Source organism: Oenanthe melanoleuca, chromosome 10 (genome assembly GCF_029582105.1).
Source record: "Oenanthe melanoleuca isolate GR-GAL-2019-014 chromosome 10, OMel1.0, whole genome shotgun sequence".
Classification (NCBI taxonomy): domain Eukaryota; kingdom Metazoa; phylum Chordata; class Aves; order Passeriformes; family Muscicapidae; genus Oenanthe; species Oenanthe melanoleuca.
This window is the reverse complement of record NC_079344.1, coordinates 15712866-15732075: the sequence shown is the minus strand read 5'-3', so window position 1 is coordinate 15732075 and position 19210 is coordinate 15712866. Positions and strand designations below refer to the sequence as shown.

Sequence of the window (19210 nt, the reverse complement as noted above, 5' to 3'; positions counted from 1 at the left end):
TGGAGCGGCTGGGCAGTGGCAGCCCAGCTCCTGAACACGGCCAGGAGAGGCTCCTCTGGAGGCAGAAAGAGCTCAGGGTCCCGGGGTTGTCCCTGAGGTACTTGAGTGGATGGTGAGGGTCCTTTTTTTAGTGAGCTAGGGTGTTAATAAGGTTCCAGTGCAATGGTTGCTCCCACAAGCAGAGCTTCACTCATGGTTGGAGCAGACAGCAGGAGATGGAGCCCGGCAGTTGTGGTGAATTCTCCCCACAGCGATCACAGCCTGTCTCCCCACTGATACCAACAGCGAGAGAATGAGGAGCTACACCCAGCCCCTTCCCCCAGCTCAAAATCTCATCGGTATCTCTGCACTTCCAAAGAGAAAACCCTCCAGGTAAGAGAGTAGCCAGCTGCATCCTTTTCCCACCTTGGCCATTTCTTTCAATTCTCTTAAATATTGGTCGTTACTGTCTCTTAGCAACAGATGGGACAAAATTCCATGAGAGAAAGAAAAAAAAAAAAAAAGAAAAAAAAAAAAAGAAAAATCCTAACCCCCAACACACTGGTAAGGGAGATGGGAGTGTGACTCACCTTAGAGGGTCAGGATTTCACCTGAAGGTGAAATCAGAAGGAGGAATTTCTCTCTGTCCCATGATCAAGCCCAGGCTCTGGTGTGTCCTTCTACCTCTAGAGCCCTGGGGCTGAGCAGGACTCTCTGTGTGGATGTCTCTGACCTTGGTCTGAGGTGTGAGTTAGTCAGGAGCTGTTTGGATCAGACATTGTCTTTCTTGCAGGATTTGCCTCCTTCGTCACTGAACCCCCACCTGGCTTTGCACCCATTCTGTTGTCTGCAGCTGAGCTGTGACTTTATCACCAGACTGAGATCAATGCTGCTCTTACCCAGCTCTGTAACCTGTCCACTTTGCAGGGCAGATGCACTCAAGTGCTCAGAGTCCCTCAATGCCTTTCCACCATCCCTTTTTGTGCCTTCAACTCCTGCACTTGTTATTAAAACAGCCAAAGGTACAACAGAGTTCAGCTTCGTGACCCCAGTCATGCTCTCTGACATTTGCTGCTATGAGGAGATTGCTCTGCAACTCTCTCTCAGACAACACTAAATGGTGAGTGCTATCTCCCATTCCCTCTCTCCACCAGAGCAGATGAAACCAATGGGGCATCAAAATGCCACAAAGACTCTGTTAAATGTGTGATTTCCCCAACCTCTCCTTTTGCAGGCTCTAAACTTCTCTGTCACTGTCACTATTTTATGGTCAGTGATGCGATGCTATTCCTATCTCAGAGATGTGCTGCTCCAGCTCAGCTGTTCCTCAGATTCAGCCAGACTGGGATTCCAAGCTGTGCACCACCTCAGGGCACACAGAACAAGTGACAGTCTCTTCCTTACCCTGCCCTTCCCCTGGCACAGTTTACTTCCCTATTCACTCCCTAGAGTAAGGCCTAAAGCAACAGATTGCAGCATGGACTGAAGGAGGTTCTCATCACTGCCTGCTCCTCAAGTGGCAGTAAATGGTGAGCATTCCTCCTGAAGGGCTCTTGGAGTCTGAAACATTGAGATCTGGCTAAATGATTCCAGAACCCCTAAACTGGTCCATGCCACAAGTCTGGGACACTCAAGAATGTGGAAGGCTCTGTGTTCACCTGGACAGTGATCAGAACCCCAGGCTGCCATTTACTCACCGATAGAAAGGGTAAAAAACTACCGTGGAGTTTATGCTTGTTAACAAATCTTCATGTCCCAGCAAATGGATACAGGGATTTACTGATCTTTTGTCAGTGATGACACTGACACATGTCAGATTCTGCTCTTGGGAAAAGACAAAAACCCTCAAATGGATCTCCACAGTTCTTTTACTTCAGACATTCACAAGTCATGTCTGGCCTAATCCCTGAGCTTTGGCCGGGTGTCAAGACTGAGGATAACACAACCCAGAACAGATCAATACCTCACTGAGGCAATGGTCAGAGATCCCCCTGTCTCAGACAACAAAAAGAGCATTGATTCTGTTCTGATTGCATTGATGCAGAGTGTCTAATTCCAAATATGCAAAATAAGTGCTGGAATTGCACCTACAGGAAAAGGAGCTGATCTTGTGACCCACTGATGTTATCTGCTCTGCATCAGTCTCATCTTTCCTTTGCTCACATTGATCTCCTTGGGTTTGTGTTTTTCACTGGTACTTTCATGGGAAGATGAAAAAGAAGGGTTGCCATGCACTGAAACAATGAATTCCTCAAAGCCTGAGCAGCCTTTGAGATCTCTTCATCTTTGGAAGTTGCTAAACCTTGCATGAAAGTGCTTTCCAAGGTGATAAATTAATGGATGTATCCTGAGCGATGACCACAGAAATAGACATTAAGCAATGCAAAGAGCTATAATCCCACTTAATTGAAGCAATTATCCAGGAAACCATCAAATCCACTTGATTCCTGATGGAAAGTCAGTGATTTAGGGAGGAAATTATCCATTCCACAAATAAGCAATAATCTAAGAATGAGGAAAACTTACCTGGATGCATTAGCTGTAGTCATCTTTCTTGTGCTATCAAACCTCCCTTTCCTGAGCACAAGCAAAGAGAATTCAGCCAAAAGCTGACTACAGGCTTATCTAATGAAGCTGATATTGTAGACTCAGCAAAAGTTGGACCCAGGCCAGTATATTTAGATGGAAGCACCAGAGAGCCCCTGAGTGAAAAGAATCCTAGCAGATGAAGAGAATCTTTTTCATTTTTTTTCATCTACTTTGACCTCTCTGCATTATCTGAAACCACTGGCCAGGGGATAACATAAAAAATCATTCTTTACCCTAAAAGTGGCACGGGGGAATAGAGGAACGGGCTAAAATGGCCCGAATTATTTCAGGGACACATATTAAATATTGAAGGAAAACATCACTTTTTCCATTAAATTTCTGCTTTTTTTAGTTCAACAACTATCAAGCATGGGGTGAACTGGTCAAAAAATATGGAGTTAAAATACCAATATAAAAGAAATAATGCAGGTTTATCGATGGTTCACAGAAAATAAATGAAATTGTTCAGAGTTTGGGCAAGATCAGTGTATAGTGAAGAAAACCTGGCAGACGTAAGACAGAGAAAAGATATTTTGAGGCAATGACCTTGTGCCATGTGTGCATTCCAAATAAACCAGTTCATTCTGTGCAGTTCCAGGCGAGTGCCTGAATTTCTCATTGTGTCTCATAGCAGCATCCATATCTCCATTTAGCAATGTTTTCCATTATCATAATGTATCTACAGTTATTTATGCTTTCTGTCACCTCCTGGCTGCTCTATGATCCTGGGCAGGAATCCCACAGAGCCCAGGAAACTCCGGCGTGTACGGAATGCTCCAGCAAGGCTCTCCAGCAGCACGCGCTGCCGCGAGCGAGCTCAGCTCACAGAGCCTGATTTCTGTTCTGCTCTGGGTCCTTCACACTTTGTAATTACCCTGCTCCTTCTTTTGGAGATATTCTGTTTGTCTGGCATGGCAAAGTGGGACAATGGCAGATGGAAGTTGCTGGGTCGCTAGCTGTGAACTCCCACAGGTTCTAAGGACCACCACAAATGTTACCACACTCCAGTGCAAGTACAAATTAGGTTGTTTGTGACTCTGTCTTGTGAAATAAATGCACAGGTTATATTTTTATTTTTGGACTACAAAAAGTTTTCAAATTAATCACTCCATACTTGTTCCCATAGGATGAAACTTCCCCAAATGCACTGCGACCTCTGGGAAAGAGGCTGATTGTGGAACTCAGTGGGTGCCAGCAGTCAGTGGGTGGATGATGTGATGAGCAGGGTGTCACAGTGGGTGTAACAACAAAGTTAAACCCTGTAACATCATAATTTGGATCCGTACAGGGGAATGCAGCATGAAGGAAGACAGAGCAACTCTCCATCCCTGCTTTTGTCTGGGATGAACTCCCTGTGGTTCCCCTTAGCTGAAGGAACTCTGCAGTGGAAATATTCTGCTCCACTGAGCTCTTCTCCTCATTCCGATATTCTGGCCACTTCACACCTTTGTGGAAAGGAGACACAGACAAACCATTTATCATATCTGAATTCAAATTCTGGGCAACAATTAAAGAATAAGCACTAGTGTTAGAGGAATCCATTTCTCTAACATCCATTCCTCAGTGCAGCCATTTCAGGTGGGAAAAGAGTTTAATCTTTGGGTCTATTTCCCTGAGGACTGACCTTATATGTTAAAAGAAGCTCAGTCTGTAATTATAAAGTAAGTGATAAGCATCAAATGGATTGTTACAGAACCCTTTTGTTGCCTTTATTGCATGATAAGGAGCAGTTGCTGTGTAACCTTGAATGTGGGCAAATAACTCATGCTAAACACATTGCGACAAAGATGGCATTTTGGCAGGGCTTTGATGTAGGTCATTTTATTACCAGGCTGAATCAAACTACAAACTGATGTCAAACTCATGCCAAGAATGCTAATAATACACTGATCAATGAGATGCTGGATTGCTCAATTGAAGTGGTCGAGGGAAAATGCAGACATAAAAAGTCTGGAATTCCAAAGGTTGAAGTGCTTGGGCTATTACACTGGGAGGGGTTATATTCCTTGCATTAGGACAAGTTTTCTTTACTCCAGGGGCCTTTAGCTAAGTGTTGAACAGGACAGTGTCAGAAAGCATATACTTATCTTTATTTTTCTTGACCTTTATGTGCAAGTAATTTTTATAGTTCCATTAACTAGTAAGATCATTTGCAAACCACTGTACAAAGTGTATTATGAAGAATGCCTTGGGGACCATTGTATCCTATTATGTTGAATGTTAATAGAATGAAAAATTAATTTAAACTCTAAAGACTTGAGCAAGGCAAGACTTCCCTTTTATAGGAGAAATTCAAAATTTTATTTGCTATGGTAAAACTTTAGAGCTGTGCCCTAATATGACCTTTATAGGCCTAATTTGATTCAGTCAGTGCAGGAATCTGATTTAAATAAAATTACTTCTGTCAAAGCTTCTCTGTTTTAAAAAGGGGGTTTTCTGTGACCCCCACATTTGGGATTAGTCACTAGTTAGCTCTGAGCTCACAGCTACTTGTTCAGCAATTAATCAACCAGAGATGAGAGAACCCACGGTTCCAAGAAGCATCTTCACCTACTTGATTTTTAATTGCTCATTAAACGTTGTCATCTTCAGTGATGTGGGACTTCAGAACACCTGAAAACAAGGATACAGTTCTTTTTATTTTTTTATTAATTTTTCATGTGACTGAGTGCTTCAGAAGGAGGAATTCTCTCTTGAGTCTTGCTGCTAAGTCTCACACTGCACTCTTCCTATAGGACTGCAGCTAGACAAGTGATTAAGGAAACTTTATTGCTTAATTAGCTACCATTATTTCATATTTATGTTAACATAGTTAAGGTGTGATAAATTTGTGTGGAAATCAACTAAATTTAGAGCAGTAATGTGTGGGAGTTTGGTTATTTGGAAGAGTAAAGAACCAGCCCCCCATCAACCTTGTTGCTCACAATATTTGCCTTGAGGTGAGATCGTGGCCCAGTTAAAAGGGTAAAAAATGCTACACATTTTACATGTTAGAGTGATTTATTATTGCAAATGTCCATACAGGCAACAGCAAAATCTCAGTTTTGACTTCCATATCTCTTAGAAAACTAGGATGTCACACCAATGAGAAATGTACTCTCAGCTAAAGCTGTGCAGGGCACAATTCCCAAGGTGTCCCTATCCCTGTATATCCTATATCTTTCAGCACACTGTAGTTTGGATAAAAACCTATAAGTTTGTGACTATTCTATATGTGAACTTCTCCTTGTTCTGGATAACCAGCCATTTTCAAGTGATTGTACGAAGGTGTGTATGTTTTTATTGGAAAATCCTGTTTATCTGATATCCTGAATGTCCTGAATTTCATCCTACAACTGTAGAGTAGGATGCTTCACTGTCTCCAGAAAGCTTAACTCGAGTAAAATAAATGCACTAAAGATTAGGACAATTAGTGACTAGAGATTAGCTATGAATATTTCATGCCCACTGCAATACTGTCTAAACACAAGATATGGAATAAGAATAAATTGCATTTTTGACATGCAGCAAACGTAGAAAGGAAATTATTAATTTTGAAAGATCTTGCAGTTGTTTTAACCAGGCAGTGTTCTAATCACTGGTCACATGGGATCTGCTGGATAAAGAGCAGGAAAGTTTTTCCCACAGGATTATTCTAAGTTTGCCTGCATTTTGAAGCTGGATTTAAATATTTTGTGAACATCTCAGTGTGTTTGGTCTGCAATGACCCCACCACAGAATAGGCAGCAAAATGTTTCCATGAGCTTTGAGGGCAGTCTGGGTAGGGGTCCAAGGTGTGATCCAGTCTGAGAATCCAAGCAGAATGTCAGGTGTAGCAGGAGTCACTCAAAGCTACAAGGCAGCTGTGGAGAATTCTGGCACAGGAGGTATCTGGGAACTGAAACGGTTCCAGCTTTCATTTCACCTGATCAGGGAGACTTCCAGAAGTTTTGCTGGCTGATTTCAAAGGAATCAGGTGGTTCAGCTCCATTTTCATTACAGCAGCCGAAAGCTACTTCCCAAATAAGCTTTGCTAGCTTTGGTTTAAACAGGAAGGAATTACCTTTGTCTTGGGATAAGTCTTATGTAGTCCAGCTTCAGGCAGTTCTTGGTTAAGTAAACTCAATACCCACATTTCCCATCTGATATAAAAACACAGGATATCCAACCATAGGTTATTTATGATCTAGATAATGTATTTTATATATATGTGTATACAGTTTAATACAATGACCTTCCTGCCACTGCATCATATCTGTTAATAACTCATACATATTGGTCTAGATGGAAATGACGTGTTCCAACTTAACCACCCAATCTGAATCTCTGACACACAGGCGTTTTTGGCAGTGTCCTAAGTGGTAAAAGGGAAACAAAGTAGTCAGCAACAAAGTTCAGCCTTTAAAGCAGGTATTCAGTGCTCTCCAGGTTCTTTAGTATGTGATGGGCACACACTGGAAACTGTCAGACACTGAAACTGCACAGGAAAAGAGAATCCTAAAAACTATGAGCTGTTCCTCAGCCAACCTGTTTGTCTTGGTTTGAACTGGAGGATATTGAACTTCCAATATTCCACTATTGTGGAATATGCCAATATTGTGGTTATGGAAAACTGGTTGACCTTGAAAAGACACAAATGCACTTGTAGCCACTGCATCACAGAGTAAAATTATTTATTTTCCTAGACCTGTCTTTTACAAATCTATTTTGGATTTTAATACACTTTCAAGACTGAGCTCCATTTTGTCTTATGAGCAGTTGCAATTTGAATGTGATATAAAAAGCTGCTGTTCTGTAATATAATAATAATAAATACCAGTTTGGTAAAAACTTTATTACAAAGCAAAACTGCTAACCAAAGGAATTTCTGGTGTGCAAGTTTTTCATTACAAGGCTGAAGTGACAAATGAATTTATTGCTGTCAAGAGACCTATATTTTATTTTGGTCACTTAGCAATAATTAAATCTAGCGAGTAATTATTTTTTTGTGTGTTTGCTTTGTTTAATATTTTTAAACAAAATATTGCTCTCTAAGGCATTGCTTAGGGTATGTTCAGCAACCACTTAATATGTTTACAATGCTGTGTGTTGTTTCCTCTCAACAGCACTGTGCACAGAGGAGTGTGTGCATGGAAGATGTGTCTCTCCTGACACATGTCACTGTGAACCAGGCTGGGGAGGGACTGATTGCTCAAGTGGTGAGTAAAGATACCAAAATATGATAAAAAGTATGTATTGCTATTAAAAAACAGGCCTTTTAAAGCAGTGACCTTAGAACTTGGATGCTTTGAACAGAAAAATGAGGGTTGTCTGCTGGTTATTTTGTAAGAATTCATATTGGGCTGGAACAAAATGACCTTTAAGGTCCCTTCCAACCCCGGTCATTCTGTGGTTCTATGAATATGTGAGAATACTCATTCCTAGGATAATGACATTAGGCTTTCTTGGTTGTGTTTTGCAAAGAAATGTGAAATGCAGTGGGGGATGCTGTTAATGCTTTTGGTTCTGTTATTAGGATACCAGAACAAATAATAGAGATCTATAAAGAATTTTTTCTCTCTCAAATCTTTGATACAGCACATTCTTAATGAAATACTCTGTGGAGTGTTGGAGCTGTTTGGAAAGCACTCTCTCCAGATAGAATTTTTGTCCTGTTCAAGCCAATGGGAGTTTTGCCATTGACTTTCCAGGCAGCCCAGATTCTCTCCTCTGACTTACAATCCATTCCTTAAATCCATACTGCCAAAGTTAGGGAAATAGGAGTTGGGAGTTCTGCGCCTTTTGCTAGGGAATTAATCCACACTGGAGGCTTTCACTTCTTTCAGCTGGCAAGGCTGTGTTTGTTAAACTCTCTTAATTGGGAACGGTGAGTTTAAGTGGTTGGTTCATGCTGGAATGGAACAGGCAGCACAAACATCCAAGTGTGATGTAACACAGGCCTGAGACATTATTGACATAACAGGAATAAGCTTGTTAAATGGAGTCAATTTGTGCATCAGGAAAGTAAATAAAGCTGCATGGGGAGAGATGCTGTGAAATGAAACTGAATGGACATTTAGTTTTGTGTTGGCTTCCTTCCTTTCTCCCAAATTGATTGGGATCTTAAGAAAGAAGCATCCTTACCAGGCAAAAAGGTAACAGAGGAAGGATCTATAGAGGGAGGAGTTAGAAGGGGATGGGAGGTAAATGTGACTGAGGGTGGACACAACCAGAGGTTGGAGGCAGAGGGGCTCATACCTGGATGGGTTCCTGGGGTTTTGTCTTCAGCTCTGCTGAATATACCCTTGATTCCAGCAGAAAAGGGAATAGGAAGGGACCAGGGAGGAAGGACTTTAATCCAGAGGGGATGTGGATGCTCCAGCCCTGGGACTGTTCAAGGTCAGGTTGGATAGAGCCCTGAGTAACCTGGTGTGGGGGTGGCATCCCTGCCCATTGCAGGGGTTGGGATGACATGATCTGTGAGGTCCCTCCAACCCAAATAATTCTGGAATCATACAATTCCAAGGATGGAAACAAAGGCCATACTATGGGGTTTGAAGCAACATTTTGAGATTACCTGGAATGTAGACAAGGGGAAAACTGGACATCATGACATATTGAATATCTATCTTTAAAAATATTTTTAAAAAGCAAAATAATACCATCAATTGTTATATATTGTATAGATTCTCAGGAATTCTTTTAATATTTTGGTTATTCTTAGTACTACATTTATTTTAACCTACCAGTGAGTATTTGTACAGTGCATGTGCACAAACAGAAGTTAAAAATAATAATAATAATAATAATAAAAAAGACTAAGACAATAAGGACAAACATATATAGATTATACATTTATACACGTGCACTCACAGAGTAACAAGTACTTCATTCTGTATAAAAATGGGCAGGAAAGGATAAGATGTCAAAGTACAGAATGGTCTTGTGGACTAAAACTATCCAGTGACTCTTATTAAATTGCTCTAATCTTGCAAGTGGAGATAAAAGAAAAAGAAGGTTTTTCCTATATTGAATATTTAGCTTTTTAAAGTAATTAGGAATATTAAAGCACTGACAATGATTGAGATAGAAACATTATTCATAACTTTTATTTCCGCACTGGGCAGGGATCCAGTATATTTCATTTATGAGGTTTCAGCGGTGGAAAGAGAAGTGTTAGCCAATTCCTAAATTAAATATGCCCTGTTAACTTTTATAAATGATAGCCCAGGATTAGCTTCAAAATTTAAGCTTTCATTTTATTAATATAATTAGTGTTTGCTGGCCTGTAGTGCCCATTGTCTTTCATTCCACTTGTTATATGCTGGGTAACGTGTTCCTGCCCCAAGGACTGATCCCACAAGCTCTGCCCAGTGGAATGCTCCTAGGAGGCAAAGTCAGTTTTACTGCATCTTAGAGCTGCTCACCTTTGTGCTTGACACTAGAAATTTGGGTGACTGGACTTTTCATTGTTAGGAGACCTTGTTTAAATTCAGAGGTTTAAAGGAACATTATTACTCCCAGTATTTCCAAGAAAGGGGGAATCTGAAAGCTTTGCCTAACTGAGGTTAACCAGGTTTTTTTGATACATGATCCATGTGTTAAATCATATTTTACTGTTATCCAGTTATAATGTGGAAAACAATTTTCACTTCTACTGGAATTATGTGTCGCCTATTTTCTTCTTGTTCCTTCATGACTATTGGGTAACCAGTGAAGGTCACATGTTTGCAGGGACAAAGTCTGTTTGGGATGTTTCTGCAGGGTGTGCTTGGGAGAAACCAAGCCTGGTGGTGAATGGTGCCATCCCAAACCCATGGGGCTTGAGAACTTCCCAATGCATTCCTCAGGATCAGGGATTTGATGCAATCATAGGCATATTGCTTTTCATGTTGGCTGTTTGAAATGCTTTCACTGGGAGAGGGATCGCCAGCCAAAACACTCCCTTTAAATTTAGCAAAGCTCCTAGGAGCTGGAATGGTTTCCTGAATGATTTCTCCTGAAAGCACTACTGAGAAGTGGAGCCTCCCTGACACTGGGCGTCATGTGTTGTCGTTTACTTGGGGAAGATATAAGGATGCTCACTCTTTCTGAGATACAATTTCAACACACTGCAGACATAGCCATTAAAATTTTCAAAAAGTCGTTTCTAACTTTCACTTGATTTGATGGGTGAAATTCAACCATAAGCAAAGCTCCAGCACAAGGTACAAGTGTCACTTCAGGATCAGAATTCAGATCCAAATATTTTTCTTTTTTGGTGTGCCTATGCCTGGAGAGGGTCTGAATTCTGACACTGAGCCTCAATTTCCCATGGAGAGGCAAAGTTCTGGTGTAAAATGCAGCGCCTTAGTGTTACCATTCTCCCTTGGCTAAAATATTCTCAATTAAATGTTTTGAATACAGCTACAGCCTGTAGTCATGCAAGCAATTTAATCATCTTGCTCAGACTTGGTTTCATGCTTTCCTAAGACCCAGCCTGTAAGACAACAGTTACAAAACTTGCTTTTCAGTGCAGCTTTCCAGTGACTGATCATGGTATATGTTAGAGTTCATCTGTTGTCAAGGTTAAAATAACTTCAGATGAATTGCTAAACAATTATAAAAAACCCCAGTGCCATATTCAGCTCTGCATGTCTCTGTACCTGTGTTTTACTGCATGCTGTTGTACATCTGTCCATGCCCACAGGCCTAGCCTTGATTTCATGCTATAAAGCTGCAATATATTAAGGCTTGATTACCATAACAATAAAAAGAGAAGCAATGAGGTATTAACTAAAGAAGCTCTTGACCAAAATGTTTTCAGCATTTTAATGATGCTAAAAATTAAAAGGAAAATCCTTTTTTAAAACCACTGCATACCTTTCCCTTCCCTTTTAACTTATTTTATTGAATCATGCCTGTTTTGTCCATGCAATCTGGACTGCTGGTTTTTTAAATACAAAGCAAGATTGCGAAAGCTCTGTGTGAACTTACCTGCTCACCTTTCCAATTATTTTAAAGCAATTAGCTTCAAACAGTATGGCTTGAAGTTCTGGTGGGGATATAATTGCCTGTTGGTGGTTACCTGGCCTCTTCTGGGTCTTGCTCACAGCCATCTGTATTTACAGGCCCTTAGGCCCCCATCCAGCAAAGAATTAAGCTTATCCTTACACAAGTAGGACTTTTCATCTTCTCTTCATGCTTTAAGTATTTAGGTGGTTGTTAAGTTAGTTTTTAAGAAACAGCTAAAAAAACTTCAGTGAAATCTATGCAAATCTCTAATTGAAATCATCAGGCCTGTAAGGAAGAAGGTGGTCTTTCTTTCAAGATGTTAATCAGGTAATTTTATTGAAGATCATTTTGACTCTCATGAGCATCATTTATTGTGAGGAAGGTCACAGAAATCTTTCTTGCTAATAGGACATTCTCAAAAAGAGGCAACAGGTAGGAAAAAGGAAGTTCAGGGCAAGAACCCTGAATTAAAAGCAAAAAAAATCTTCCAAAACGTGTGTGTGCCAGGTTGAGAAATTTTCACATAAACAAACACAGAGGTTGTAGTGAAAAAATAAAACGGTTTTCAAAGTGTTTGATTTGTTATTAGTTTTGAGAGAAAACACAGTACTTGCCCGAAGTGTAATTAAAGAGATGTTGGTATAATAACACCCAAACATCTTTCTTGCTGTGTCACCTGGGGGAGAGAGATTATAGTGCTGCTGTCTGGCATAGCCTGATCCATAACTATACATATGGATAACACAGTTTTCCTCGGAAAGGATGTTTTGTACAAGCTGTCATTAGGAACAAGAACCTATTTCATCTTTATCTCTTTGTCAAAAATAGCCAAGGTCATAACAACAGGCTGTTGTAACATCACAGCAAGATCACTTTTAAGGGTATAGCCCTGGAGCAGCTGGAGTGCCTCAGTCCTGAGACTCGTGATGAATGGGAGCAGCAGATCCTGTGCTAAATCTGAACGGGGTTGTTTGACAAGGCATGGAAAGCAACAGCAGAACTCTCAGGAGAAAAATGAAGTGTTTTAAAGTGAGGCTGTGGTGGTTTTCAGGCTTGGTTTTGGCATTCATGTTCTCCAACTGCTTTGAACTATTTCTGAAGAGGAAATGAAGTTCAAAGGAAAGATCCATGTTTCATGAATTCAGACTCAAACAAAATTCATGTGGGAAGCTGATCTGCAAGAATCATTAGCTGATTTTTCATCCTCAGATTTTTAGGATAGGATTGACCAGCAAACCACCAGAGTCCACCAAAGAGGGGCGAAGGTGCAAGACCACAGCTCTTCTAAGCTGTTAGCGGGCTACTGCTTAGATTCAGAACCTGTGCCTCTGGGACACCTGTCCATGGCTCTTGTCTGGGAATTTGTCACTGCGGTGTTTGTACCTCAGTCACTGCTGTACCCAAGCACCAGATGAGGTCACTGAACCGGGTACGATGTTCATGTTTCCCCACAGCCCAAGTGCTTCATTTGCCATTCCAGCTGGGTTTAGAGGCAGTTTCTAAAGATCTGTTTGAAATTGTTAAACTGCAATTGCGATCCAGTCTTAATTATTGCTTTAGCTGAAACAGGGTTTCATATCCATAGCATGTGGACTTCAAAGTTTTAGCACACTTTTCATTTAAGCCAAGCTCAAATTACAGCTTAATTTTGATGTGATTTGCAGACTCAGTGACAACTGCATCATGCAAAGAGATGCAAATGTACAAAATCAAACTCCAGTGAGGCTCATACGAGGATCTTTCCATAGCAATTACTGAGTGGAATTGATTTCTGTCTCTCAGTTCTAACAATTTGCTCTTCCTTAAACTTAAAAAACACCCATCTCCCTTCAATCACTGCTGAACTGGTGTAATCAGGTAAACAGCTTGTGTTTAATTTTTGCCTCTGCTGGATGTTGGGCCCACGCACCAGGGCTCAGGCCCTGGTTTTTTTGTGTTCCCAGGCTCTGTGGCAGCAGCTCTTCCCGGGCCCAGCCCACGCAGGACAGCCTGTGACAGGGAATGAGCTGTAAACACAAGCTGCTGTGCAGTGCTGTTGGTGGCACAGCAGCATGTCCTGCATATATTTTTGCACAGATAATTCGGCTGCATTAAACCAGGCTAATCCATCACTTTTCATTCGGTGAGAATATTTTGTCTCTTGCTGAAGCTGTTTATATCTGCCCAGTCGTTTGTGGCAGTTTCTCCGCACTTTTTGAGGCATATGTATCCTGTATCCTTTTGCTTCCATGAATTAACTACTTGGGAGGTGCTGCAAGCTTATGGAAAAGGGCTGGAGTCGTATGAGCCTGGGCTTCTCCCACAGTAACAGGGCTGGGCAAAGGGCAAGGGTTGATTCTGGAAAAAGAAAAGTAGATCCAAGATTTACTTTGGGAAGGAATTGCTTTCTGTACTTCTGTGTGATTCATTGGTGATGAATAGATCAGCTGCCAGTTGTTCTAAGTCTTGTACTAAAGTGTGTGAAAAATAGAAATTCAGCACCCTGTGTCCTTTTACTTTTCACCTTCATCTTCCCTGTCAGAGTCTGGGAGAGTTCCTCCTTCCCTAAATCACCTGGTTATGTCTAAAGCCAAGGCAGTGACAGATCATTTCCCCAGCAGTCCCAGCCCTCCTCTGAGACTCCTTCTTTTGGATGATTTGAAGAGTCAATTGAGCTGACCTGACTCTGTCTGTTCTAGTCCCTGGAGTTCTGTCTTCCAGCTCGTGCCTTGCTCTCAAGGCTTGATCCAGCCTTGTACTTCATACATATGAATAGTCCTTTTAAAGTCAATAAGGAACAATCTTAACTTCTTTAAGTTAGATGAATGCTTAAGCCATTACCTGAATGGGAACTTGTGAGATGAGGTAGAAATCAGGTTGGTGAGGATCTCTTTTATAGGGGCCAATAGTTACTGAGTGTCATCCAGGAGGAGCAAAGGCATGGACATTGGTTGAGTCTCACAGCTGACAAATGGGAGGTAAGAGGACAGGTGAGACCCAGTGACAACCTGGGCACAGCCCCTGGTGAGCTATCCTTGAGAAGGATGAAAATTCTGTGTTCCATGGAAGTGAACTGCAATTCTTCATCCTGGGTATCTCTTCAAAATCAATTTGAATCCAACACTGAATTCCTGCTAAAAACCAAAAAGGGAAGCTGTGAGCCAATCTATTTTGTAAATCCTTACTGATTGCCTGTCAGTAGGGCAGTGTGTCAGGGACTGCTGCTTCCAAAAGGGAGTGAGAAAAGGCATTTAGGTGTTGGAACAGGGAGCTGGGTGTAAAGTTTTGGGAGCAGACAGGGTTCTCCAGGGAAGCTGTGTCCCAGAGTATCCAACAGTGATGCTGAGGTGTTTGTAACAGAGCAACAGTGATGCCCTCCCAAAGCACACCCCCTCTGAACCTGGAGCACAACTGAGCTGGGTGGCTGCTCTCTGATCTGGGGAATGGCTTGATGATTGACTAAAACTTTGAATTTTCAGGGTAACTTTCAGTAAATGAAACCATGGTTACAAGCACTGAATGGGCTAAACGCATCCCCGTGCAGGTTTGTGTGGTTATGCAAGAGGGAATTTGGCTCCCATACATCTTTCCTTGGCTGCCAAACTGGTGAGAGCAGAGCAGACTGCACAGAGAGGCAGCGTATGTGTGACGAGTTGTTAGTTTTATTAATTTGACTGAGGTTTTTCTCACTTTAGACAGAGTAATAGCTATAAAAGAAAGAACCTACTAAAATATCCTCTTTAATGAACTGAATTGCTAATGCTGAATTTCATTGCTGGAGCATCTTACAATAATGTGGCTTTAAATGTGCACTACACAAATGAACAGACTTTAGATCAATTTAAAAGTACCATTGGTATAATTTTATGGCCTGGTCACTAAGAGCTGTCACTCGGAAAAAAGAGCAAAATTTCCTTTTGCAAAGCGTAGGCAAAAATCTCAGCTGTGGACACCCACTCAAAAGTATTCCTGGGATTTTTGCTTGCTAAAAAATGCACTCAAAATTAGTGGTCTTTGGGAAAGCTTCTAAACAACTCTTCCCTGTGTTAGACATGATGAGGGATTCTAAGGTATGCTTGGACAGGGCAGGACTATGCTCACTGTCCAACACTAAGGTATCAGAAAATCCCTTAGGAGCTATTTCAGGCGCCTGAAGCTTGAGAAGCCTCAGGCCTGTTCTGACTTTTTCTGGTTTATGAATTACTGTCCCCAAAGACAAGTGCTGCAACTGGGAAAGGCCTTTCTGCTCCATCCCATGCTCTCAGGATTTTTTAAAAGCTGCTGTTCTTTTTAGTTAAAATACTATTTTCTGGCCAGCCTTTAAGGATTGAAATCAAAAAGGGAAACCAAAGGTTTTATTCAAAATTAGACTTAAAATTTTCCTCGGTCCTTCAGCAGCTAAAATTTGCTAGAAAATGGCAGATATTCATCATTCAGTGTTAGACACCAGCCAGCCTGTGTGTGGATACCCAAGAGCCGAGGCACAGCCAGTAAATCATTCCAAGAGCACCAAGGAATGTGCCCAGGCATGGGAGGCAGCCACATGAACACACAGCTTTCCCTGCTACTGAGGGTTTCTTTGTTTAGGCTTAAATTTCAGGGTCTACATACCAAGATACTAAAAGACTTTATTTCAGGAAACAGCAGCTGGGTGTGTTTTAGCTGCTCTTTGGCTGCTGCACTGAGCAGTCCCCATGGTCCATGTCCCCTCCCACTGACCTGGTGTTCAACGTGGGCAGTGTCTGCTCCAAGGGAAAGTGTTACACGCTGAGATTTGTCCTCAGGCTTCACCCTCATTTTGTGTGAACTTAGCTCAGCCTCCACAGGGCGAGAAGTCCTCATTTATCCTTGATTTCAGTGGGAGTTGAGTATATTTGTCTGGATTGACTGGGCCCATGTTGGAGCTGAAAAGGGATTGCAGTAGTGGGCTGGGAAGAACTCAGACAGTTAGTATCTGTGCTAAAGAGGAGGGAGGTTCTAATGTACAGCTGGCCTTGGTGTCTTGGGTGGGTTGCATTTGAAATACAGCCTGGAGGCAGCTTTACTAACTTTAGAGATGTGTGATGATGGGATCTGCAGGAGACTACGCAGGAGTGATGTAACACCACAGTTTAAAGTGAGAGTGAGAGCACCGAGCTCCTCCGTCGTTTAATGGGGACAGGGCAGCAGAATGGATTATTCTGCTATTTATGGGTTTTAAAGTTCTTTCCATGTCAATATAGTATCTGTGTAGGAATAAGAGACCTCTCTAGAGATGTATCTGCCATTGTACAGGTGACACTCTTTAGCCTTAAAATCACTTGCATTTCTGGTCGCTTCTCCATGCAGGGGGAGGCCACGGTGATCTTATATCACTCTGCAGAAAATGAGAAAGTTTCAAGGAGTTTTCTTTGTTTTACCCAGTGTTTGTGCTATTGTGAGTTTGATAACAAGTTTCTGAAGGGAAATATTTTCAGATGTTTCTCTGAGAAATCCTATTCTCCTAAATTACACTCATGAAAATCCCCCTTAAGCCTCTCAAATAATACTCTAATACTTATTTGTAGTCCTTACAAAATCCTGAAAAAAATGTTTGCTACAGGAGCAGATACCTTGTGTCCCCAATGAAATGAGTGTTTGTTGACAACGTGTCTGCCTTGGTGTTGGGGAGAGAAATAATGAGATAGCAGAGGACTTTAACAAGTGCAAATGTAGCTGTAAATGCAGGGCTGGCAGATCAGAGCCCTCGCAGGTGAGCGTTTTGTTCTCGCTGCTGTTCGAGCTGGGCAGGGAGAGGAGCAGGCTCACAGCTCTCCAGAAGGAAAAGCATGGAAATGGAGGGAATGTGTCATGACCTAAAGAAATAAATGAGCAGATGGTGTGCCAGCATCATACCTGACACTCCAGAGGAGGTAGTTGTAGCATAACCACCGACAGCAAACAGAGTTGTGAACAGAGCCCAAAGCCAAGAAAAGCAGGGGAAGGTGATATGCATGGAGGCATGAAATAAAAAAGCAGGGCAAAACAAAGATTGAGACATGACAGAGAAGGAATTCGGGGAAAAGCTGGAAAAAATAATCAAGGTGAAACAACAGGCAGAAGCAGGTGAGGACAAGAAAGGAAGTCAATGTGCAGATAAGTGACTTGAGACAAGACATGGCTGGATTTGGATGTTTTACAAATGAACACTGTGATGTGTGTGAGGTACCTACAATTTCAGCCTTGTAAACAGACAGTTACTGGCTGATTCTACTAAGGAGAAATCACAGATTTTGCTAAAATAAGAAAGTGAAGTGGAAGGACTGAGGATAGAATGGTGATGGGAGATGCTACAGGCAGGTTAATAAGGGGTAAGATTTTTCTGGTTCCTGCTGGAATAGAGTTATTTTTCTTCCTAGCTGCTGATACAGTTCTGTGGTTTCCATTTTCACCTGCTCTTCCAGGGAAGAGGTGCATAAAAAACCAGGAGGGACCATGGCCAGGACAGCTGACCAGAACTGGGCAAAGGGATATTCCAAAACATGGAATGTTGTGCTTGGTGAATAAACTGGGAGGTACCAGTTGCTGTCCTGGGATGGGCTGGGCTGGGCATCCATCAGTGAGTGGTGAGCAGTTGTGTTCTGCAACGATTATCTTCCTTTTGTTTTATTCCTTTCTTTCTTTTCTTCTTCTTCTTCTTCTTCTTCTTCTTCTTCTTCTTCTTCTTCTTCTTCTTCTTCTTCTTCTCCCTCTTCCTCTTCTTTTTATATTATTATTATTATTACTGTTCTTATCTCAACCAGTGGGTTGTACCCTTTTCCAATTCTCCTCCCCATCCCACTGGTCAGCAGAGTAAGCAAAGGCTCTGTGAGACTTCATCACCATCTGAGCTTAAAACAGGACAAGAACCCGAACCAGGTGATATCCAGACAGAGGAAGGATTTAGAGATGAAGTGCTCAGGTTTAAGTGGCATTTGTCTTTTTATGGTGCTGGCAAAGAAACCTGTTGAAGTGTTTATGAAGGGATGTAAATGTCTTTTACAGCACTATGGCTTCAATAAACACTATGTAATGTTTAAACACAATGTATTGAAGTGGGATGCTGGAAGTTATAACGCATTCAACTGCCAAAAATGCCTTTTCTTGGCCTGCAAGGATCATGCAAGTAAAGAAAGTGCAGTTTTCAATAGACAGGGTTTATTTTGTTACTGACAAAAGCAGAGGTGAAATACCAGGAATTTTGCACGTTAGGAAAAATTTATACAGTCAACAGTTCACTTGTATTTCTGTACTCATGAAAATACTTTACACCTTAAGTCTTGACCCTTCCTTACACCATTTGATTGCCTTAAATGTGTGCTATATAACAAGCACATCTTCCAGTAATTTCCATGCAGCTCCAAAAGACCTGGTTCAGTGCAGAAAAACTGCAGGATTTTATTTATTAAACATGCCTGTGTTAGCCCAGCAGAATATCTGGATGTTTGGGAGTGAAAATGAGAGTTCTGAAGACCTCAATCTTGTCCAAGAAAGCCCAGTGAAGGCCATTTGTCAAAAAAGCTGGGAAGAAACTCAAGTGTCACAGATATGGGTGTCACTGCCTTTGTAATGGCAAGAACTCATGAAATACAATCAGTGACCTGAAATATGAGTAAAGTCAGAGAAAAACAAAGCACGATGAGTTTCTGGGTTGTGCAGGGAAATCAAAAGGGACCTATGCTACACAGAGACTTCTGCTTAAAGAATTACTGGG

General features: G+C 41.6%; 1 protein-coding gene across 4 annotated transcripts in view; it reads left to right on the top strand.

Moving 5' to 3' along the window:
* The window catches only part of MEGF11 (multiple EGF like domains 11), a 251127-nt gene that overhangs the window by 77351 nt on the left and 154566 nt on the right, over positions 1–19210 (top strand). For all 4 annotated transcript variants that reach the window (XM_056500297.1, XM_056500296.1, XM_056500299.1 and 1 more), the window contains exon 6: positions 7653–7745. In XM_056500297.1, coding sequence (XP_056356272.1) covers positions 7653–7745 — 93 coding nt within the window. The remainder of the gene's footprint in view (positions 1–7652; positions 7746–19210) is intronic.